This window comes from Aphidius gifuensis, linkage group LG4, assembly GCF_014905175.1.
Source record: "Aphidius gifuensis isolate YNYX2018 linkage group LG4, ASM1490517v1, whole genome shotgun sequence".
Classification (NCBI taxonomy): Eukaryota; Metazoa; Arthropoda; class Insecta; order Hymenoptera; family Braconidae; genus Aphidius; species Aphidius gifuensis.
In genome coordinates, this window is record NC_057791.1 from 23,999,948 (window position 1) to 24,026,100 (window position 26,153).

Consider the following 26,153-nt stretch of genomic DNA (forward strand, 5'->3'; position numbering starts at 1 on the left):
GATAGGTTATTCACCCTCCAGCAAAATTTACAATCACGATAGAATACCAGAACTTTTTTTATGTAGAATATATATTACACACACTGTGTGTTATATATGTGTGTGCATGATCAGCCTCTAAAATTTACCATGCAAGTACAATGATTTATGAGTATAAAAATCATAGAAGTGTGATATCAGTGTTCATATTGATATCACTGATGATTTGTAATCATTGCTTGCAAATCAGTTTTATTCAAAAGTTTTTTAAAAAACAAAAACTAAGATAATATATGATATATTTAAACTAATATAAAAAAAAAAATGTAAAATCTTGACAGATCAATAGATGAGGTAGAATATTTAATCATTGTCATTTATGGCTCATGAATAAATAAAATTTATGTGAAGAAATGAGAAAATAAAAAATCTTCAAGTACATTCTACTTGAGAAATGAATAAATAATAAATAACATAAATAATAATGAACAAAACAAAAAAAAAAACAAGACATTATCTGTTGAAAAAAAATAGAAAAAAAAATTCTCAATTTCAATTTTGTTAATTTGAATAAATAAATAATAAAAAAAATCGATAATTTAATTTTTTTTTTTTTTCGTAATTAGTGCTTATTTATAATTAAAAAAAAAATATCATATTATGTAATATTTTTTCAATTAAATATAATGAATAAAAAAATAATTTAAAAATAAATTTTAATTGTTTTTTCATTTATTTTTTCATTTTGTTATTTACGTTTTATAAATGAAAAAAATCCAAGAAGATGGACAGAAAAAAAAGGTGTTTTTAAGTAGGCTACTTGACAAAATAAAAAGAAGAAGAGAAACAAAGAAAAATAAAATAAAACTAACAAGATAAATAAGAAAGACAACGAGCTGATTTCAGTTTTCCCTTGGCAATGCAGACACCTCTCTAAATTTGTCGACTCTCATGGCAGAATTCTTCTCATCCTTTTTTTTTCTCCTCCAACTTCTCTCAATAGTCTCGCTCTTCTTGAACCTTATATCTCCATTTTCTATTTTAACCAACTATACCATTGCAAACCTCTGGGTTTAGCACATTGCCGAGCCGCATTCACCCACACATGAATATTCAGTTTGTGCTTTACATACATTGAATATGCATCGTGAGTCCTTCCTTCCCTCTTAGGTCATTTACAAGATGCAGATATGCCCGGGGCAATGTATACCTACAATTTACAATTTTCTATCCTACTTGAATTTTCATTCTTTTTTTCTATTTGTCGTTTTTTTTTTTTTTTTGTATAGGATATCTCACTTTTTTTTTTTCTATCTTGAACAGTACCATTGACACTAAATGCATTTAACAATATTGTTTTATGTCTCATTCAAATGTCATCAAGTTCACTGTTTATCACACCCCTGTCTCTCCCTCTCTCTTATTACATTTTTTTTTTTTCGTTCAAGTTTGAAAGTACCAAGGTAAGCTAACAACAATCAAGTGCCTTATAAAAATTAAATAAAAAATAAACTTTTAAATGACTTTTTCCTCTTAATAATTTTTTTTTTCGATTTTTTTTTTAATCTTACTTTGCCATATTGATTAATTAAGTAATTATCAGAGTTCTATTTTAAATAAAACTTATTCTTTGAATAAAATTTTATATTGATGATTGTTGTCAATCGAAGATGAGAATTTATTTAACTTTTGAATTAAATATTTGTTCTCTTTTTTTTCCATTAAAAAAATAACAAAAGTTTGATTTTTTAAATAATAAAAAAAAGAAACAAATAATTTATAAAAAAGTTTAATGCAAGAAAAAAAGAATTAAGAAATAAATAAATGATTAAGTTTTTCACGTTACTTACACATAACTTGAAGCTTGACAGTGTTACTAGCAGTTTTTCCTTCACTATTTGCAGCAAGACACTTGTATTCACCGGCGGAAGCACGAGTCAGACGTTGAAGTACCAAAGAATGATCACTCAAAACAATGCCGGATGTTGCATTGTTTTTAAGTTCTTTATCCTTGAATATTTAATTGGATATTTATTATTATTTTAATTGTTATTATTATTGTTTAATAATAATAAAAAATAATTAAGAAAAATGTATAAACTTACGTCTTTGTACCATGCAAGTTTATATGCTTTTGGATTTGCTTGTACAGTACATTCAAAATAAACATCAACACCCTCTTTAATATCTTCTGGATTTAAATTTGAGCCAATTTGAAGGCTTACAATTGGTTGATACTGTACATCAAGACGCCATTTATCCTCAAGTACACTGTCTGATATTGATGGATTTTCAGCACGACAAGTTAGATATTTACCATCGTCCTCAATACCAGGTATAAATTCTAAAATGCTGATACTATGATTATCCTCTGGTGGATACTAATTAAACAAACAAATAAATTTAATTATTTAAACATTATATTTTCATTTTATTCATATAATCAAGTCAAGTACTTTTAATTATCAAAAAAAATTTTTAATTATAATTAATTTAACACATTATTGTAATTAACCTGTAGCCCTACTTTGGTTCAATACTGCTGGACTTGCTACCTTAATGAACAAATAAATAAAATCCACCTTCTACCCTCCTTTGACCATTTCAAAAATTCCCAGTTTTTTTTCTAAATTAGCTTAGACTATAGACAATTTATTAAAAAAAAAATTACGAGGATAGCTCAATTTCAACATAGGTAAAAAAATTAAAATCAGTTAAAATCGACCCCCTATCCTCTTTTGACTATTTCAAAAATTCTCATTTTTTTAAAAAAACTAGCTTAGATCATAGACAACTTAATAAAAAAAAAATTACGAGGATAGCTCAACTCTAACATAGGTAAAAAAATTAAAATGATCTAAAATCGACCCCCTACCCCCTTTTGACCATTTCAAAAATTCCCATTTTTTTTTCTAAACTAGTTTAGATCCTAGACAATTTAATAAAAAAAAAATTACGAGGATAGCTCAAATCCAACATAGGTAAAAAAATGAAAAACTTTTAAAATCGACCCCCTACCCCTTTTTGACCGTTTCAAATATTTCCATTTTTTTTTCTAAACTAGCTTAGATCCTAGACAATTTAATAAAAAAAAAATTACGAGGATAGCTCAACCCCATCATAGACAAAAAAATTAAAAACATCTAAAATCGACCCTTGACCTCCCTAAAAAGCTTTAACTTTTTCACCTTTTTGAATTTTTATTAATTGGCCTAGAGTATATTAGTTATATTTTATTTATTTTTAAAAATTACACAAGTACACAAATACTTGAAGGTATAAATATATATTTTTTTTTTATTACAGTGTAAAGGTATATAACGAGTGTCAGAAATCGTTAGCATTGATATAGAGATAGTTATAAATTATGCAAACTTTATGACTTGCATTATGAATGTTCAGGGCCATCGGTCTTTTAACTTGTGAAAGGTAAAATGAGATAGTCTATTACGATTTCATATATGCATATTGCAAAGTCAAATATGAAAATGTCTCTGATGAAAATAAAAATAAAGCACGATGTGATGAATAAAAAAGGAAAAAAAAAATAATAAAAAAAGCATCAGACAGTATGATAAAAAGGGGTTACAGATAAAAGCTCTATATTTTTTTTGTTTTTTTTTTTTTCGTTGAAAAGCATTAATACTGTCAGTAGTATATTTATATACACAAATGTCTGGCAAGGTGGTTATAGGTGTTGTACGTGTACAACATTACTGCTGCAACTGCTGTATCCAATGTTGAAACATGCCTGGTTAAGAATAAGAAAAGTTTTGAGTTAAATAAGACATGAATGTGGATGAGAATGAACGTGCCTTGTATAAATGGATATAATAAAAATAAAAACTTGAAAAATAAAAAAAAAAATGAAAATGAACTGTGGTTAAAGTTTGTCAGTAATGTGAAAAATAGTATGAGTGAGTGAAATAAAAATCAAGAGAGCAAGTAGCTGTCATCAAAGATTTGTGATATTTAAAAAAAACCTGCACATTGCTTTTTTGCATAAAGTTGTACACTTATGAAAAGTGCTTGTAGAAAAGTAACGTATCCAAACACCAAATGGTACCTTCATTGTTTTTCATTTTTTACTATTTTTTTCGTCGACATTATTATTCAAGAATAGCCAAACATTTTTCATAAGGCGTTAAAATTTAATAAAAGTTGGAAATGAAATTTTTTTCAGTGAATTGTTTGAAAAAATAAAATAATAAAACAAAAGAAAGGGAACTGAATAAATATATGTTGATAAAAGAGAGAATGAAAATTGAAAGAATTTTTGTGAAATCAAAGCTTCATGAAAGTGATAAAGGAAAAGTAAAAAAAAAAAAAAAATCCAGAAATAAAAAAAATAATGGGAAGTGAAGAGGAAAAAAATAAAAAATAAAACAAAAAAAAGCAAAGGGAAGTGATAAGAGGTGTCGACACGTTGATGCACTCGAATGCGGGCTCAGTAGAAATAGAAAAAACAAAAAAAAAAATAAAAGAAATCATTGGCTCACGTTTGGTCTTTGGTTGGCACGCGATATATATACGTCTGATTGATTACAACGTGAAATATATAACCATGGAACTGATAGAAAAAAATGGAAATAATGAAAAAAAAAAAAAATAAATGGTTAAAGGTAAAAAAAGGAGAAGAAAAATAAAAAAATAAAAGTCATGAGAGAAAATGAAAGAACGAATGAGATCGAATGGATGTGTAAATATAAAAATAAAAAAAAGGGTGAGATAGAATGGACGAGTATGGAGTGTTTGACGAAAAACCATCCCCTATTTCTACACAAGGGCTTACTGGCCAAGTGCATTAGTAGGATAAAGTCTATCCTCCATACACTGACGCTTTGGATGGTTTGGAGTTCATGTGGCTTTTCAACCATACCAACTCCACGCGGATTATCATCGTCAACGTGGGGAAGTTAAGTTCCTGACTAAAACCAAAGAAATATATATATAAAAAGTTGTTTAAAAATTTGCAAATCCTTTCAGTCTGATAACACTGATAAGAGGGGCTTGATAATATAAGTAAATGTAGTCAGAACTAAAAGATTATTACCAAGAAATAACTAAGTGAAAATAATGTTTCTTGATAAAAACTTTTTAAGCCATTTTTTTTACAAATAAATATATATATATTTTTTTTTAATTTTTAGTTTTATATAGAGCGATGAATTGAAGAAAAAAATGCAAGTTTTCTGACTAAAAAAAAATTTCCAAACTAAAAATTCAATATCTAAATTGATGAAATTTTTTTTTTTTTTGAGATGAAAAAATTGTTGCTTTATTTTGAAATTATTATTGGATAATTTTGTGAATTAATAATGTAAAATATATACTTACATTTTGTACAACTTGGGTTATTTGTTTGTTGTCTTTCCACCATGTGATAACAGCTGCTGGTCTTGATCCCATTGAGCTACATTCAACAGCGTATTTTTTATCAGAAGATACCTTTAATTCCTTCGTAAGAATTTTCACCATCAATGGTTTAACTAAAAATATAAAATAACACAACTTTTAATATAAAAAGTTTTTAATTATATACTGTAATACATCAATATGTCAAATAATTAAAAGTAATAAAAATAAAAAACTTAAATTAATAATGAAAGATTGTACTTGAAAGTTTTTATATTATTTATTCATTTTTGTGTGAATTTTTTTTTTCTAGTAACTATATGTGGAGGACTACTTTGCACACGATGAGGGAGAGATATGATATACGTTAAACGTCAAGAAGTGCTGGAAGAGAAAGTTTTGGTTAAAATTCCATGACTTTAATTTAACCCTCCCTAAAAGAAGTTACTCTTAAGATACTCAGAGCACGACACAGCGATAAATCTTAATTATTTAATTTCTAGTTTTGCTTGAGTAGAAAAAATAACGAAATAAAAAAAACATATGTATATGTATTTTTAAAAATATGATAAAGAAAAAGAATATATATTTAATTTCGTTAATGATGAGCTCAAGAGTTTATTCCCCCAACAAACTATAAATAAATAAAAACTTATTGGATAAAAAATAAAAATGCATGATAGATGAAAATATAATTGGAATGAATGGCAATATAATTGGTTAAGTATATTATTTAAATAATAATTTAGTTGATGATGTTGATGATAACACAATTAGTTGAATTTTATTTACAAATAAAATTAAAGCACCATTTGTTGTTATTGTAGAGTTAAATATGAATTGTTTTTGGTAAATGTAACCATGGATTCAACTGTATATATTAATTATGTACAAAATAGAATAGAGCATCATTTTATTCCTAAGCATATCGTTTTCATAAAACCACTACCAATCAACAAACGATAACAATCGTAACCACATTTTTACCCTAACTATAGCTACATCGTTTATTAACTAACGCTCACACAAATGAGCTATAAAAAAATAAAATAAAAAGCATGACTCACAAAGAAAATAAACGACAGAAAAAAAAAGAACAGAACTTTTTTTTTTTTTTTTTATAAATAATTCATAGAATGTACGTTAAATTAAAAATAGAAAAAAATTAATTCATGAATTTATTATTTAATTGCATTCCGGGGAGTTTTAAAAATGTCTTGTTAATACATCATTACTAATGGACAGTTTATATTTTTTTTTAAAGCTAATCAAGATAATGAACAAATTGACACTTTGCAATTGGCTGTAAAATAGTGCCTGTGGGAATTGTGATTTGTCAGATTGTTGGAATTTTTTTTTTCTTTTTTTTTTATTAATATTATAACGACCCTAAAAATACTTTCACATGTGTTAACATAAATACGATCGAGTATCTAGCAACCCCAATTTTATTTTTTATATTGGTTTAATAATCCATTTCCTTTGTGACTTATCTTTGAATCGTAGAATGCAGTTTTAAGTATTTTTAATATTTACATATTTCAGATTTTTTTTTTTCGAATTTTATTTTATAAATTTAAATTTATTTTTTTTAATATACTTGATAATATTTTATATCGATGACCAAGATACCAAGTGCGTTAGTTCAGTGGTACGTCAAAATAAATAATAAAAAATGGGAATAAAAAAAAAAATGTAAACACGCAATATACGGATCTGTCTTACAAGAGGCGTTATAAACGTTTATCAACATCAGTCGATCTTAAACTCAAGCTAACAGGTACGTTCTTTTTTTTTATTTTTGTAATATCTCAAATAACAGACAACAAAGTGCCGTCACTCATATGTTAATTTAAATAATGGTCAATAAAATTTAATATATAATATATTCAAATAAATAATAAAAATAGAAAAAAAAAAAAAATTAAAAAGACATAAATAAATAAATAAATAAAACATGCTTATATATAGAAAATAGTATAAATATAAAACTCACGATTAATATCAAGAACAACAAGATTTGTTTGAGGTGGTACTAGATTTGTGTTGTTTGCTTGACAAACAAGTCTAGCACCAAGATGTTGTCTTCCAATTTTTGGATAACTCAGATGATTAACAGTCATTGCAGTATTACTGTTGTAATGAAATGATTCATCAATAACTGTGTTGTCAAGATACCATATCAATCTTGGTGGTGGTACACCTCCACGTGATTCACATGTCAAATGTACATCACTACCCTCATTGTATGTTTCTTTTATTTGTGTTGCATTACGTAATGATTCCTTATGTATCACTGGTTTTTCTGGCATAACTAAAACAAACAAAAAAAAACAAACAATAAATTAATCAACTGAATTAATTTTTACTTCTTTAAACAATAAATACAACGAAGATATTTATCAATCATTCATCTTGGTAATATTCAAACTTTAATATTGAAAAAAAAAATAAAATTTAAATTACAAAAAACAAGTAAAATAATTTTATCTAAATTTTCAATAACAATTTGAGTATTTATCTAGACTCTAGATGACAAAATGAATTTAAAAATAAATTAATTGAATAAAAATGTATTACTGTTATTTAACTAAAGCACCTGTAGAGATTCATGAAGAATATATATGTACATGCAAAATAAATACCTGTAAATAAAAATAAAATAAGAAAAGAATAATATTTATTTACCTATGACAATGAGGTTAACGTTCTGGTGTTCAGTAGGTGAATCATTAAAGTCAACACGACAACGGTATATACCTTGGTCAGTGTATTCAAGACGATCGATACTTAGGTGTGCTGGAGTAGAGGTGGCCATGAAGTATGCTCTACCACCCAATACCTCTTTTGCTGACCATAGTCTGGCACTGCTGAACTGCCGGCTTCCACGAACATCGAACCTACAGAATATATATCGAACATTTTGTGGTCAATGTGTTGGTTACATGGCTTCTTGTTCATCGATTCACAACTAAATTTACATTATATATATATCTATTTCTCTTTGTCAGCCTCAAATTACCGTTTACCCTTTATACTCATTATCAATGTATATACTTAGAAATATATACATTAAACTTTGAAGCCCTTTTTTATATAAACCTATATCTATTTTGTCTCATGTGTTACAGGTAACTGTCTACCTGGACAAAGATCAAGAGGCTTCTTAGATAATATTATAGCGAGAATTGAATTTCATGAGTATCTTTGAATTTTCATTATACAAATTTAATCAAATGTTTATGTAATATTATACTGACCTTTCAAATATTATTATACTTGAATTACCTGGCTAAATTTATTTGTTTAATTTTCATTCAACAACAATGCATAATATAGATCCCAGAAAATAATAATTATTATTATTATTGATAAACAATTGATAATTATTATTAAAACACTAAAAATACATTGTTGGAATTTTAAAATTATTATTAACAATTATATTTAATTAAAATTGTTGTTAAATTTCTATTGTTTTTACTCGATTTTTTAATTTGTTTGTCGTTTCATTAGAAAGAAGTATATATTTATTTTTGCATGACCAACTTTTGTATAATGTTTGACACACAATTTTGAACTTGTTTATTAAATTATTCTCGAAATTGATCAGTGTTGTGTTAAAAAAACGAATATTGAGGTTATGTTTTCTTTTTATTTTTTAATGTTATTATCGTTTTTTTGTTTCTTCAAAATGTTTTGTTGATTTTGCGAAATATGTTTACTAAAAATGTTCATCTGTCATTTTTTTATGTTAAAATTTTACTTTCGAGTTCACTTGAATTTATAGCTAAATATTATATAAATAAACACTGGATAAATTTTTTTTTTTTTGCTCAAAATTTCATTTTTGTATTTGATAAATGTCAACTTGGCTCACATAATCACTTTTAAATTTCCCGCTTAAAATTTGGCGGTTACACAAACCGCCATTTTTAAATTTGTCAATTTTTTTTTTTTTTATCACGGATCAAACCTCTCTCTCTTGTCCGCGAATATATTTATGTTTGTTCAACAATAAATATTCTCTGTCATTTAATCATTATTATTAAAAGTGATAAAAAAATATTTTTAATAATCACAACTCAAACATGAAACATACATCAGTTGATAAAAAAAAAAAAGCTGTTTATTAAAATATAACTGTTTTTTTTTCGTATTTGAGGTTAGAAAAAAATATTGATTTGTATGTTTACTTGGTGAATTTATGTCTCCAGTGTGTTTACGTGTGTCAGCTGATCACCTTCATGGTCAAACATGACATAAAAATTAAAGTAAACGTAAGTACACGTGAGTATATTGTTATGCGAATGTAATGACCATCAATCACTCGGCCCTGGGTGTTAAAAAAAAAAAGATATATCGCAATTTTATTAATTTCATGTTTTGTTAGTCATTAAAGTTTATCTGGCATCTGGCATAATTTTAGGTTTTTCTTTGTGCACGCACACACCTTTTTTTTTTTCTTTTAATATTTATACGTAGTTATTATTGTTGCTAGTCACAGTCTAGGCATTTAATATAATTACTATTTTATAATTTCAGATTTATGGCGATTGAATTGGTGTATTAACTCACCTATAAATTGGAGCTGTGCCTTCGCCCTTGAACCACATCACCATGTCGACTTTATCGCCCTTTCTTGATTGGATATTACAAGGCAGCTTGACTTGATGTCCAACCACACCATACACATTAACAATAGGTACTGAAAAAAATAATAATAAATAACACTTTAATTAATTAATATATAAAAATCAAATGGTAAATAAAAAACATAAATAATAGTAAAAAGAAATTGAAATACGTCAAGATAAATAACATATTTTTAATCAAAATAATTGATTTGAATTGTAAAAAATTTGTTTTTTATTTATGTTTATTTATTTTATCAATTAAAAATAATTGTTGTTTTGGTTTTTTTGTTATTTTTTATAATGTTGTATTCTAGATACAGATGATAGATGAAAGTGCTTTCTCTCTAACTACCCCTGAGACCACGAAATAGATTGTGTAATAGTTTCGCGCATGGTAAATAGCCAAGGGTTTTGATGTCATACAGTCCTAGTGCTACATGATCGAATTAACATGTAGATAGGGTTATCAAGATTTAACGAGATTTTCAACGTTATTTTACAAGCATACCTTGTATCATATTTTATCTCAAATTCATATGTACATTGCTTTTGTATATAAATCTCATCACAACCTCTCGTTTTATAATATAATAATATTATACAACAAAAAATATATAACTGTATATATATTTTTATACATTAAATCTCATAAAATGACAAACCATGACATACTTTGTCATGTACAAGAAAAAAAAATTAAACTGCAACGAGGAAAAATGAAAAAAAAACTAGACAAAAAATTAATATATGAAGGTAATAAAAAGAAGAAGAAAGTTTTTTTTTTTTTTTTTATGTTTTTTTGTGTTAAAGAAATAATATAACATGGGGTAATTTAAATTTTTTTTCCAGCAATTTGTCGAGTTCTAAGACTCGTGTTATGGCCCATCATACAGTCTGTCGCAGGCCTCACTCATCTTCTCTTCTTCACCAACTCCAATGGGGTAGATGTTCTTGGATTATATGAAAGTTCCCTGAGAAGTTTTTCGTAAAGACTGAGTAAGGGAGAGTAAAAATACTTGAGACATGGCTTTTGACATTAGTGCGCGTGAGTTTCAACCACGAAACAATTTCATTTATCGTGAGAAAAATAGTGGTTAAACTCTGTAAGCTAAAGAAGGCTATAAACTTTCTTGTTTCTTACGTAAAAAGAGAGAAAATTAAAATGGGGTAGGTACGACAGGATATAACATTTTTGTCGTATGAAAAAAAAAAAAAAAAAAAAAAAAACTATATCAAGGTTTACAAGAATCTTACTCATATATTAAATGAAAAAAAAATTGTTAAACAATAATTTTCATCATGAAAATTATTTAAAAAACAATTTTTTAATTTAAATTTTATTTGTTTCAATTTACATATTTTATTTTTAAATTCACTTTGTCATCTAGAGTCTAGATAAATACTCAAATTGTTATTGAAAATTAAGATAAAATTATTTTACTTGTTTTTTGTAGATTAAATTTTGATTTTTTTTCAATATTAAAGTTTGAATATTACCAAGATGAATGATTGATAAATATCTTCGTTGTATTTATTATTTGAAGAAGTAAAAATTAATTCAGTTGATTAATTTATTGTTTGTTTTTTTTTGTTTGTTTTAGTTATGCCAGAAAAACCAGTGATACATAAGGAATCATTACGTAATGCAACACAAATAAAAGAAACATACAATGAGGGTAGTGATGTACATTTGACATGTGAATCACGTGGAGGTGTACCACCACCAAGATTGATATGGTATCTTGACAACACAGTTATTGATGAATCATTTCATTACAACAGTAATACTGCAATGACTGTTAATCATCTGAGTTATCCAAAAATCGGAAGACAACATCTTGGTGCTAGACTTGTTTGTCAAGCAAACAACACAAATCTTGTACCACCTCAAACAAATCTTGTTGTTCTTGATATTAATCGTGAGTTTTATATTTATACTATTTTCTATATATAAGCATGTTTTATTTATTTATTTATTTACGTCTTTTTAATTCTTTTTTTTTTCTATTTTTATTATTTATTTGAATATATTATATATTAAATTTTATTGACCATTATTTAAATTAACATATGAGTGACGGCACTTTGTTGTCTCTTATTTGAGACTATTACAAAAATAAAATCGGTTTGAATTTACGATTGATAAACTTCTGAATATTAAAGTCATTAACAAAATTAATGATGTCGAGTTTATATTCAAAAGCATTTATGTCACCTAAGACTCTGATGTCTCGTTCATTTTATTTTATTATTTTTTTTTTTTTTGAAGTAACTTGAATATATAACTTAATACTTTTGACCCTTTATACATATATATTTCATTTTTTCTTATGAAAGAACATCAAAATTAAAAAAAGAAAAAAATATAGTCTTTGCTCACTGTGTTGGACGATCATAACATTTTCAAGCTTTAAATCATTATATATTCGTTGCCTCGTCTTCCGAAGGGAGAACCAGCTTTGTCACGCTTTCCTTTTATGTCAAAAATCCTCAAACGAATATGTCATCCGCATATTTCCACCATCGATAACAACATCCTACTCTCATTTCTCCTCATTTCTTTAGCTCTCTCAATATATCTCAATACACCAACTTTTTTTTATTTTCCCTTTTCCTCATCGTTTTTCCAACGTAAAAAATAACTCGTATAGTTTATTTTTTTTTCTTTTTATATCAGCAATATATCCACAAGTTATCTGACTACTACTTTTCATTTATTGAATATTTTTGATATAAAACAGATTATATTTTTCTTTTCATCTGATTGATTTGTTATTTATATATAAAATTTTTTTTTTTATTTATTTACTTTTATTAAATTGAGTGATTTATAAGTTAAATAATTTTTTTTTTTTACTTTCTTGAAATTCGTACGTGAGACACCTGGTATTTTTGTATCTGTCCAATTAGTGGTCGATATTTTCGTATCAGTTTCTCGATATTTAAAAAAAAAATCTATACACAAACGTTTAAATATTTATCACATTATTTATTGCATCAAATTCAAGAAAGTTGGTGTTTTTTTATTTCTTTATTTCAAACTCAAATAAATCTTTTTATTCCACAACTGGCGCCATGAATTCCAACGTATGTTTATTTATTTTGTACCATTAATTATACGTCAAGTTTTGCGTCAACCCAAAAAACAAAAAAAAACAAAAAAAAATTGAATACATATTTAATTTTTTTATTTTAAAATCAGATTAATGTTCTTTAGTTGTAAGCTTCTTTCTCGACGTCATTAACGTCTACATTGCTATTAAATTTTCCATCTCTCCACTCTGTTATACTTTCATGTGTGTCTCTATATGAATGTCAGTATTTTTTGCTAAAAGATACTTTGCATTTGAAGCCCACCCTGTTTCGAAAAACAAAAAAAAATATAAGGATTCAATTTATTCTTTTTAACATGTGTCCCTTTTTTTTATCTATGGTTTAACACACATCTCAATTCTCGAGGTCACCCACACACAACTACCCATCATCATGATGAGTAGTGCTTAACGAGCGATTGAAACCCACACATTATGTGCAACTTCCAAATACTTTTTATAAAAAAAAAAAAAAAATATAACAAATTACAAGTAACGAACCTATTCAATATACTCTTGATGCAGCAAAAAAATTTAAAAACATTCAAACAAAATTACAAATTGAATATGCCATAACTATTTGAATTTTTAAAAAAAATTATTTCTTTTGATGAAAAAAAAAATATTAATTTTCCATTATTTGTTTTTATATTTAATTATTTTTTTAAAAAATAAAATATTAAAATTCATGCTAATAAAAAAGTACATTAAAATGAGGTAGTAATATGTTTGTCGGCACTCGAATGTCTCATTCACAAATATAAGTTAAAAATAAAAAAATATGATAATAAAAAAAAAAGGAAATAACAAGCGCAAAGTAACCCATTAATTCTCATCAATTTCTCGCGATGACTGGATCGGCGGTATAAGATTAAAGACGATCACGATTTGGACGAGACGATCGTTATTTATTTCACCTGCTGTTTCGAATTTTTTTTTATTTAAAACCGGTTTTAAACGGAAATATCATTTATTTCTCAATACGCGTATATTACACCTATGAATTAATATATTTTTGTGCTTCTGAATAATACGTGATCTGTTTTGGCTCTTTGTCTTTTTGTCTTCTCTACGTTTCGTTCTCTCTTGGTGTCCTCGATACACAAGGATCATTCTCAAGTTTCTCGGGATCTCCGGAGATTGCTTCTTAATTAATCGTATATACACGAGAACGACTGTCTGCCAAGTTAATATATTTATTTATATACAACATTTTGTAAATCATCCACTTGCAGTTAATTTTTTTTTTTTTTCAATTTTAATTTTACATTAAATTTCGGTTTTTTTTTTTTTCCTTCATTTTCAATTTATATTTAGTTGAGGATAAAGTTGATTAAATTGAAAACCTGATTGGTCGTATAAAATATTGCATTTCAAATGATGAAAGACTCAAGTTGAATAACCAGTAAATATTTTAATGACTACTTGATTTACTTCTCCATCAAAATTGATCAAATAATTAGAAAAAAAGATAATCAAAGTGGATAATACATTCCTTTTTTTTTCAAAAATTAATACTTAATCAAAGCTTATGCATTTAAATATTTAAAAAATAATAATAATAGCTTGAAATTCATACAGATGATACATTTTAAAAATATAAAAATTGAAAATAATTAGTCTAATTGACAAAATAATTTCATTTAAATTATTTAAAAATTGTTAATCTTTCTAAAAAAAAAATCAGATAGAATTTTAAAAATATAAATTTATAATAGCTTATTCTCCAGTGCACTATATCAAAAGTTGAAAAATATAAAAAAAAATTAATTCACTTCATGAACGAGCAACTCATATAAAAACATGAATAATTTTTTTTTTTTTAATTTGTCGTTTGTATGTTTGTCGTTGCTCCAATCTTGATATTTAATGTCATTCATTAAATTTTCTATACGCACATTAGCCACATTAATGAACATAAATACGAGTATACCCTCTTTTAATAAATAATTCCACAAAATCACTTTACAATTTATTGTACATGATCGTTATTAAAACCATGATCGTTGTCGTTTAAATTTTTCCACATAAATTATTATAAAAAAAAAACGTAGTCTTTTTTTCCTCAATACCTTATATTAATTGACAATTTTTTAATAACCCTTTACATTGTAACAACAGCCTCTTTCACATGAGTTTAATTTGCGCGTCGATGAAACACAAAAAGCTCATTGGACAAGCGCGTAACGTTCAGGCGCCTATAACAAACGACCAACCAACCGCACCACCACCCCGTTCACGCTTGACTCGCAATAAACTCTATCTCACTCTTACACAATTTCTCTTGTTTATATATACAATATATATATAATCAAAAGCACAGCTTTATTTACGAGCATTCACGTATTTACTTGGCCGGTAATTGCGCCACCAATTACAACTCGATTTATTGTAATTACAACTTTTACTAGTTCAACTTGAAATGTTCGTTTTAGCAATATATGTGTCACGATTTATTTTTTATCTTTATTTTATCAAACCCCCATACACCCTGTATATCATTCCCTCAACCCCTTTATTTATTTTTTTACTCTTTCTGTAAAACATTTTTGCAACACTTCTTATCCTTGTTTGTTTTTATTTATTCATTTTTTTTTTTTTTTTTTGTTTCTACCTCCCTTTTCTCATGCACTACCCCTTTATTCACCCCCTGAGCTTTTTTTTTTTGCTTTTTTTTTGTCATGTATGCTGCATATAACATGTAAACAACACTTTATTATTATTATTATTAACTACAACTACTATGGTACATGAAACAAACACATGCACTTTTTTTTTGTTTTATTTTTTTCTATTTCTTTTTGTTGTATTTTTATTGTTCGAATTTTAAACCGAGACGTTGGTCCACATACATACCAATGCCTATACACACCATCTCATGAATTATATTGAGTTTTTTTTTTTTTTTTTTTATATTTATTTTATATATATTTTTTTTATTTTATTTCTTCAGCAACGCTGCCAAAGTGACTCGCTCACTGCTGCGTGCTCTTTTATGTTTTTCTTTGAGTAAAAGAAATGTGAGGATAAAATAAAAAAATAAAGTAATATATAAAAAAAAATATATAGAAAAAAATAAAAGGTTTTTTATATGTATAAAAAAAAAAGGGGCAAATGAATCAGCGTGGCGAGATGCAAGCAATCAGAGTATGAGATTTTGCCAGAATATTCAATTAATTTGCATTTGCTAATGGAAAGACAAAAGAATAGACAGTGAATAAATTAATGCCGCATTTGTCAGATGACAGAGTAAATTATTTTTAATATTTTTATGCAAGTTTAATATATATTTATTTATTAACTGTTTCATGGACATGTTGGTGAGTTAATTTTTTTTCTTATAATTTTCTTGTTTTATTGGGCAATATCGGTGTGTGAATTACAGGGCTTAAAAAAAATATAAACGTGAATATATATACGTGGTTTTTATTTATTTTTTATTTGGTCAATTATAGCTTAGTAAACTGCAGGAGGTAAATAATTTGTTGTGCCTCAGTGGCTAAGAATTATACACATTTATAAACAACACATATATATACACCCACTTTCTTCACGATGCATCTTGTTATATATGAATATACATAGTCAATTTTATATTATTTATCGTTATTTACGTCGTAATTATAACCCGAGGCAATCACTATCAACGTGTAAATTTATTTTTTTTTTTTTTCATTTTTGATTATTATTTTTTTCTCTCACCTCCAATAAGACGGCATGTATCAATTTGTGCCGCTGAATCACACGGCTGCTTACAAATTACAAAATAAAAATAATAAAAATTATACAATATCGAAAATTGATCATTTTTTAGTAAAATTATTGTTATTATTATTTTATGAATAATAATTTTATGTTGAAGGATGAGAAAACAAGAGAAAAAAATTAATAAAAAAAAAGGAAAAAAATAATTTTGCCTGGAGAAATGAACGTACAGTTTAATGAATATATAGTTTTTTTTTTCTAATGAAAACATGGGAGAGACAAGCGTGGATTATCTTTGGTATATTACGTGATACTGTAGAAATTAACATAACGATATCTATACACGGACGTCTGCTTTCTGACATTTATCCGGTTATAGAATTTGATTCATCGTTTCGCGAGTCATTAATTTTCAAGGAGGTCTACTACTACTATATACATGTCATCATCGAACTCGATTATAACGTGTCAATAACAGTAATAGTTACATGGGTGCTATATGATTATTTGATAATATATCTATGACATGTATTATCGTCTGAATCTATTAAATTTCCACTTAAAAAATCTTGTCTGCATATAAATTTCATTTTTTTCTTTCTATTTATTGAAAAAATAATTTTATAAAATCATAAATTTCTATATAAATTCATGTGAATAAATTTGTAATTAATTATTATCATTAATTTATACAAAAATATATTTAAAATTTTTATTGATAAATTATTTTTCATTAGAAATAATGGTCAAAGTAAAAATTGAGGCATAGATTTTTTTTTTTTTTTTTCTAGTAATTTGATTTTTTTTTTTTATGACTTTATTATTGTCCAGATGGTTTCTGAATAATTCTGGAAAAATTGTCGGTTTTAATGGGTCAATAACAAGTCACCCCACACAAATTTTATAGCCATAAAAATCAAATTACTCAAACAACCCCCAAACAACTATCCACTCCCTAATATTTCGAATGAAATAATAGTATTTTTTTTTTTCTACAATTTCCGAAAGAAAAAACCCATAAAAAAAATATAATTTATAAATTTTTTTCAACAAAATTGATTAATCTAATTAAACCAACTAAAATTACACAAAAAAAAATTATTTTTTTTTCATATTTTAGCATAAATAATTTCGATTTTATTCAATTTCGAAATTTATGAAAATTAATTTAAAAAAAAAAATGGATTAAACATAATATAAAAATATAAAATCGCAAAAATAAAATATTCCATTATTGTTTATAGTGATATATTTACGTGTATAAATAAGTAAAGTATTTTATTTTTATTTTCATACATTGTTCAAGTATGCCAGACGCGTGCCAAGTTATATTTTTTTTTTTTGTGTATTTTCATCCCCTTGACCATCACAGAATAATTCGTTGATTCTATTCAGCTGGTGGTCCTTTTTTCGAGTTCTATATACCACCGGGTGGCATCAATGTGTTCATGTGGGTTATATGTGTTTCTTATCGACTATGTGTATACATATTCCATGTCGTTGTTGATGCTCTTGGCGCCTCTCAGACTCTTACTATACATATGACTGTTTTTAACGTATAGTAAGAAAACCAGTTCAAACATTCAAGTTCTATTTTATCCCCCTTCTTCACAATATATATTTTTTCGGGGCTCAATATAGTACTAGAGAAGGCACAACGGCTACGTGGGTATATTCAACATCCGTGGCCACTTTGAAACTTTGCGCCATCTGGTCCATCCATCTCTTTTTATTCTCTTGCGGCTACTGTGGTGTCCAATCTTTTTTTCTTCTTTGAATTTTTCGTTTTTTTTTTTTTTTTCTCATTTCCAATTTATTAAACGGCTGTATATAAAAAATATTCTAGGCTATACATTTTTTCAAAATTTAATATGTTTTTAATTTCAATTCTTAAAATGATATTTCATTGACTCAACTCACAACTTTCTTTGTATTTAATCAAAAAATTTACAATAAAATGACAAAGAAAAATATTAAATTTGAATTAATAAATAGTTTATTAAATTAAGTGTTAATTTATTTGGCTAAATAACATGAAAATTGGACAGTTATTGGCAAAATTATTGCCAAAATTTAGTGAAAATAAAATTACTTTTTATACAAACAGTTTTTTATTTAATTTTAAAATTACTTGGCTGATTTGTGTAATTTTTATTCAGTAATAAAAAAGAAAGCTTGAATATATTTATTTGTTTTCATTAATTAATACAATTCAAAAAAATTTTTTAAAAATGTTATATTGTTATATCCAAGTTTACTCGAGAGACATGGTTTGACAAGATTTACTCATCTTGTAAAATACAAGATATTACATGGTTTCAACGTCGTTCAAAGTTACTTGTAAAATAAGAAGCAATTTCTGTGACGTATACATTACCTATTTATTGAGGTGCCAAGGGAATGACGATGACGACGACGACGACGACAAAGAAAACTATAGCCAGAAAATGCCAGTTGAGAATTTCATCCGTTGTCATGAAACATCCGGAGGCATATATATCTACATTTACAATGACATATAATAAAATAGAAAGAGAAATATAAATTAAAGTGAAAGACAACTATAATCATTTCATTTCTTCTCTCATATATACACAGTATATATACTTAGTTTCGCTATGTTTCTGAGTACTCCCATGGTGCAAAGACTACCTATATTCAGCACACGAGTAATAACATCGTTGGAGAAATACTAATGTTTCCTTCTATTTTATCCTCTCTTACACTTTATCTTACTCTATATTTCTATTTCACTTTCAACTAAACCAAGTGCGCATTTTAAGATTACAAGACAATTCGCTTCTACTACCTATCATGCTAACACACACACTCTCTTATTATTTCATTTTTTTTTTTTTTTTCTTCTTCCTTTATTCGATTTGTTTTTTTTTTTTTGAAATAAATATACTGCCCATGAGATGTATGTTAATTTATGAGGAATTTATAAAATGTAATACGACCCAACAGCGAGCACATATAGGTATAAATTTTATATTTTTATATTATTTATTTGTGTCTGAAAAAAATAAAAAATACCAAATTATGATTCTATAATTTAGAGGGTACAAAAGTATATTAAAGAATGAATTTTTTATTTTATTTTAATGTATATGTAATCGTTTAAATGATAGCCATTATGATGTAGTATTTTTTTTTTTTTTTATAAATATTTTTATAATATAATATTTGAGATATTTTTGAGATATCGAGTTGCTGTTTTTTTGTTATGAGTATCTTCTTCAATGGGGGATGAGACGTATGTTAAAAAAAAAAAAATTTATATTTATAAATAATGAAAAAAGAATAGGGAGTATAAAATATCAAGAGAGATATGAAAAAATAAATAAATAAACAATAAAGAAATAAAAAAAAAAAATGGAAAATAAATGGTTATAAAAGAAAAAATGAATTTGTGAAAAATTCAAGAGATTATATAATATTGAAAATGAATCTAAACGAGAGAAATTGAGGTCGTGCTTGCAACCGGAAAACGTGAGCTTTATACGCTCATGTAGTTACGACACGCGGCTGCTTCACCATTCCTCTTTAAGCCAAGCTTAATGGCCCGATTTATAAGATATCGATTAGACACTGTAATACCTATATATGTAGACTCAATTGTAGACACAAATTTACTATCCAACTATTATATACACTCGCATATTTTCACTCACAAACTTTCAACCACACGCGTCTCTAAATTTTCTCTTTTATTTTCATTCTACAATTTTACTACTACCACCAATTTTATCCACAAATAGAAATCATGTGTATAACCAACTTGAAAACAATCTCAACTCAATTTATTCATTCATTTATTTATTGCTTTTTTATTATAAATTCGTTTTTTAAAAATATTTAATAATTTATTATTCAATTTAGTTGACATGAAAATTCATTCATAAATGGACAGAAAAATTTTAAATTAAAGACTTTTTTTTATTTTTAGAAACTAAATAACATTGTCAGTTTGTTTAACAGTAAAACAATTATTTTTGCTTTAATAATAATTGGTTAATTTTCATGTCAATTATTTTAATTTTTGAAAATTTATTTCTCCAAACAATACAATTATGATAATTATTTTATTTCAATTAAATTATCAATACAAAAATAATAAAAATTATTAGAAAATTATTGTCACAATAATTTACTAAATTTTCATTTAAAAAAAAAATTATTTATTCAATAAAAAAAAGGTTTCTAAAATCAATTTTTTTCGACAAAAATAAATCACATTTCGAATAAAATCATGAGAAAAAAAAAAACATTCAATTTACTGTTTATTGTTGAAATTTAAATTTTTTAATTTAAACAAATAAACAATATTGTTATAAAATTCCCCTGCGATTTAATAAATGAATCAGAGAGTTGAAAAGTTAACCATGAAAATTGCACTTTACATAATTAAACGATTTTGCTTGTATAATCGAAATTCGAAATGTGCCTCAATCAAACAATTGTCGTATTGACTGACGGTTGACAGTGTGCAAAATATATATATGAAATCAAAATTACATATGTATTAATATATCCACATAAATATAAATACATTGTATTGTATATGACATGTATATAAAATTGATATAAATATGTACATGTTAAATATACACATGGTATTGAATATCGTGTGTGGAAGAGAGAGTTGAAACTGGGTTCTGGAAATTGGAAACTTGTAATTTATGGCTACGTTATACCCGGACAATTTGGAAAGGGGGGGTTGGTTTCAGGGGGAAATGAAGAGCAAGGGAATCAAGGGTCGGATGTTAAAGTGAGAAAGAAAGATACAACATTGAAAAAGGTACTCTGAATACTGAGTTATATATATATTTTGCTTTGGGGTATGAATTTTAACACGCATTTCTAGGTAATTGCGTGTCGCAAAAACGGAGATTGCACAATGAGAATATTTCACAAAGAACATTGAAATACAATTCTTCATTTAAACATGCTATTTTTTTATTTAAAATAATCATATATTTATTTTTTAATTATAATGTTAATTTAGTTTAAAGATTTTTTTTTTTTAATGAGAATTTAATGCAAATTATTGTCAAGAAAAAAAGCTCAAGTATAATACATGATAAAAGTTCAAAACAACCATAAGACTTCATGACAATTATTATGAGCTTTATGACAAATATATTATTGTCTAAGTGTTTTAACGTGTTGTATGTTTTTTGACAGTGTGTAAAATACAATAACAAAGATAAAAAATTTTTTTTATTAAATATTTAATAGTACATTATTTATGTTGTAAAAAAAAAATTTTTTTTTCATCCCTTATTTTTGTATAATACTTTGAGTTATGTATATTCATCATAATATTTGGGGCTCATTTGTTTATCTCATTTAATTTATTTTAATATTTTTTTTTTCTCTTGAATTTTGGCTGTTGTATGGTTGATGTAATTAAGGTTTCACTGTGTTGAGAAACATTGTACAGGGGAGATTTTATGGTGAGACTGTTTCTCCATAAAGGACACGTTATACCCTGCCTAATGCGTCCTGCGTTCGTGCCCCAGAGACAAATAACTTTGGTCACGTCTTTTTGCTCTTGTTCTTTTATTTTCATTTTTTTTTTTTTTTTTATTTCATCTCATTCTGTCATCTATTATGTCTTTTTTTTTGTTTTGTATATTATTATATTTTTTTTCGTTACTTTTTCCTTTTTATTATTTTTTTTTTTTTGTATTTTCTTTTTGTTCTCTGGGCTATCATAGAGATGGATAAGCTCAAAGGCTTCGATTTTCCTCATTACACGGTTTATTATTCGACCGTTATTGTATCTCATTTCCTGTTGACGTTGTGATCTTGTTCGACAGTCAAAAAAAAAATATATTATTATAAGAAAAACTTGAAAAATAATAGAAGAAAATAATATAGAATTTTTTTTTTTTTCTTTATTACAAACAATATTATATAGACATTGTGATTTTTTTTTTTAGACAAGTTTATGTTCTCCTGTTGACTTTGAGATTAATAAAATGTAAATTTAATACTTTGATATATTTTTTTAGACAATAACAAAATGTATATTTAAGTTTATCTAAAAGTTTTTTTATTTAAAAAATTGATTTTTTATTTTGACATTGAAGAATGAAATGTCTGATCGATGATTTAAATTATCGATGGATCTAGTCATACTCGTACCCCTTTATATAAATTTTTTTTTATGCATATTTAACCCTTCAGAGTCACCCCTGAGGATTAACTTCTAACCTAAATCAATTCCCGACAAATCCCCCGCGGACTTTAGCATCACGAACAACCCCAGATATTTCATCGGCCTCAGGATTTCCGTTTTGCTTTGCCTTTCAAACTTCCGACTGTGGCTAAATCTTCTTATTCTTTTATACTTTTTATTTTTTATATTTTTTCTCTTTACACTGTGTCTAACTGTCTGTGTATAAAATATATTCTTGCTTTCATTTTAAATTCTAAAAAATTCGTTGAAAATAAAAGGAGTTATACAAGACCATAGTTTTCACTTGGAAAATATGACTATAAAATTATTTTACGAGTATAAAATAAATCTACAAAAGCTCTGAATGCTTTGTCACACTTAAAAAGAGTAATATGAACATGGTCCTTGAATATTATTAGGTCAAGAAAAAAATAAAAATAATAAAAAATGCTTTTACAAATAAAAAGCTTTTGGTGTAAACTCACTTGGCTACTCTATGGCCAATTTATATATAGATTCAGTCAGAAGTTCACTACAATTTTGTGGCAATCGATAAATTTGTAAGAGCAATAAAAAAGTCATGAAATAAAACAAAAAAAAAATGAGACGAAAAAAGCCAAGTTTCCCAAAAAGGTGCCAATGAAAAATGTCTTAAAATATAAAAAAAAAAATTAATAATAATAAGGACTTGTAAAAGAAAAAAAAATAATCAATAAAATATATATATGATTTATTTTTAATATTTATTTTTCATTATAAATTTTCTCTTTATGAAAATATAAAAAATATAAATATCAAAGTATTTTTTTAGCTGAAATTTTTAACTGTCTTTTAAATTTAAAATAAAAAATACAAGTAAGTTGTTGAAGAAGTAAAATGTTACGACAATTCCACACCATTTACTATTGTAGAAAAATTTATTGTCGAAATAATACGGAAATAGTAAGATTGGTGGATAGGTCATGGAGAATCACAGACTAAAAAAAATATATATATATTTCAAAAGCTCAATATAAAATATATGGTATCATGACGACTAATATGAAAAGACAGTCGGAATCAATGTGTAAAAAATATATACCAAAGTAAAATGAAAAAAAAAATTTATCAGACAGTTAAATAATAAAATTGAAGCTTCAAATCGATCGAGGGTTTATCTCTTATTAAAATAAAAAAATAATTGTAAAAATATTAATTAAACATATCAATTTTAACACTTTAAATACCTTATGTATTTTTTTTTTTTTTTTTAAATATTAAGCTAGTTAATAAAGATAATATCTTGTCACAAAAAATTGCAATAAAGCCTAAATTATAAGCATAAAATAAAAGTTTAAAATAGTTTACACGTGATGGTTATAGACAGAGATAGTTAGCAAAATGCTTGGCATAAAATGAGCTCGTCAAACTATCCTGTTTACACGAGTAATACGCCCTCATGATGTGCCAACAGTGAATGGAGTTTAGTTTAAGTGTGAAACCAGGTTATATATAAGGAGATGAGTAAACGTTGGCCCGATGTTGAAGGGCCATGCTCTGACTGCTTGACTCACTCTGACGACTTCACTATATATCTATATATATCTACAATAGTATATATGTATATTTACATATTCAACCCTGTTGTCAGTGCAGTTGCCCGCGAGCATATTAAAATTAAGCATATATAATGAAATCACTACAATTAGTTGATATAATAATACAACCCTAGTTGCCTATTAATTAAGATATGTTTCAATTTATATTTAATTATTTTTAAATTAAATGAAAAAATTTTTTAAATATTATTACGATTTTTATGGCTAATCATTAGAGGTATAATTTAAATTTTTAACATTTTTTTTTTTTTATTATATTACATGTCGTGCTTAAGAGTTGCATGATATCCTTTCTGATTTTTTTTTTTTTTTTTATTTTATTATGACTAAATTGATGAGATAGTATTTTTTTTTAATTTTATAAACACGCAAATATTTTTGATTGTTATTAAAATTGTGGTTTATATTATTTTACATGTGTTTTAATTTATTTTTTTGTGTTTTTTTTTTTGTTTCTAGATTTATGAAAATATGGAAAAAATATTGTGAATCAAATATCCATTTGAAAAAGCAGCTACGATATGTTTTAAAGGTGAAAAATAGACTTGATAAACAGCTTCCAGATCTTCGATATGGTGGTGTTGTGAGTGAATTTACGATCACCAAATGGTCTTTTTGGCATGTCTCGATTTTTCATCATTTCTTCCGGGACATTGCGACGACATTGGATATAAGAAAAAGTGAAAAAGGTATAAAATATTATTTATACACATATAGATATATTTTTATTTTATTTTTTTTTTGATTTTTATTTCGTGTTATTTATGTTTCTAACATTGACAGGTGTGTTATATACTTCAACCATGATATTGAGTTCATGTATAAAAATGAAAAATATAAAATAAATAAAAAATCGATTTTTCAATTGTCGAAAAAGGTAAATGTTTTTATACATTTACTCACACATCAATTTATGTCAGTGGAATGTTTTTTTTATTTTTCAATTTTATAGATAATAATATAACCAGACAAATTATCTTAAAAGTTTTCTATAAATATTTTATTTCATAATTGAATAGTTTTTAAAAATTTTTTTTTACCAAATAAACTCCAGACAAAATTAATTATTTTCAAATATTTAATTTAAATTATTTTTGAAAAATTAATATTACTTTTGATTGATTAATGATTTTTAATTGTCTACCATATACTTTTGAAAAATAAAAAATTGAAGAAAACTCAACTGACACTGTTAATTGAATTTTTTTATCTTTATTTTTTTTTTTTTATTTTTAAAAAGAATGAAAAAGTTTAATTGGATCGATCTTATAACTCCATCGTATAACGTTCAATTTTATTTAATTTGTTATTTTTTTTTCTTTTAGATAAAAATGACAGATTTTTATAAGGAAAGGTGAAAAGTGATCTCGTTGAAAATAAATTGAAGATGTGGAGTTAGTTTAGTTAATGCTGTGAAAAATATATCTTGAGATGAGTAACAAAATGAGTTTATATAGACCGAGGGGTTTTGATAAGTCGTCAAGTGGACGTGAGAAAAAGACAGGCCTGATCTTTTGTGCAGACATCAGCCAGATCACCAAACGAGAACGTTATAAGGTAAAGACCAATCTTTTAAAAAAATATTATAGAAAGATTTTAT

General features: G+C 25.7%; 1 protein-coding gene across 1 annotated transcript in view; it reads right to left on the reverse strand.

The window, feature by feature from the left end:
- The window catches only part of LOC122855857 (nephrin-like), a 54,359-nt gene that overhangs the window by 13,794 nt on the left and 14,412 nt on the right, over positions 1 to 26,153 (reverse strand). Inside the window, exons 2-7 of the mRNA XM_044157518.1 lie at positions 9,913 to 10,042; positions 8,023 to 8,234; positions 7,331 to 7,648; positions 5,317 to 5,468; positions 2,085 to 2,360; positions 1,830 to 1,989 (exon numbers count right to left, since the gene is read on the reverse strand). Of these exons, the coding sequence (XP_044013453.1) occupies positions 1,830 to 1,989; positions 2,085 to 2,360; positions 5,317 to 5,468; positions 7,331 to 7,648; positions 8,023 to 8,234; positions 9,913 to 10,042 (1,248 nt within the window). The remainder of the gene's footprint in view (positions 1 to 1,829; positions 1,990 to 2,084; positions 2,361 to 5,316; positions 5,469 to 7,330; positions 7,649 to 8,022; positions 8,235 to 9,912; positions 10,043 to 26,153) is intronic.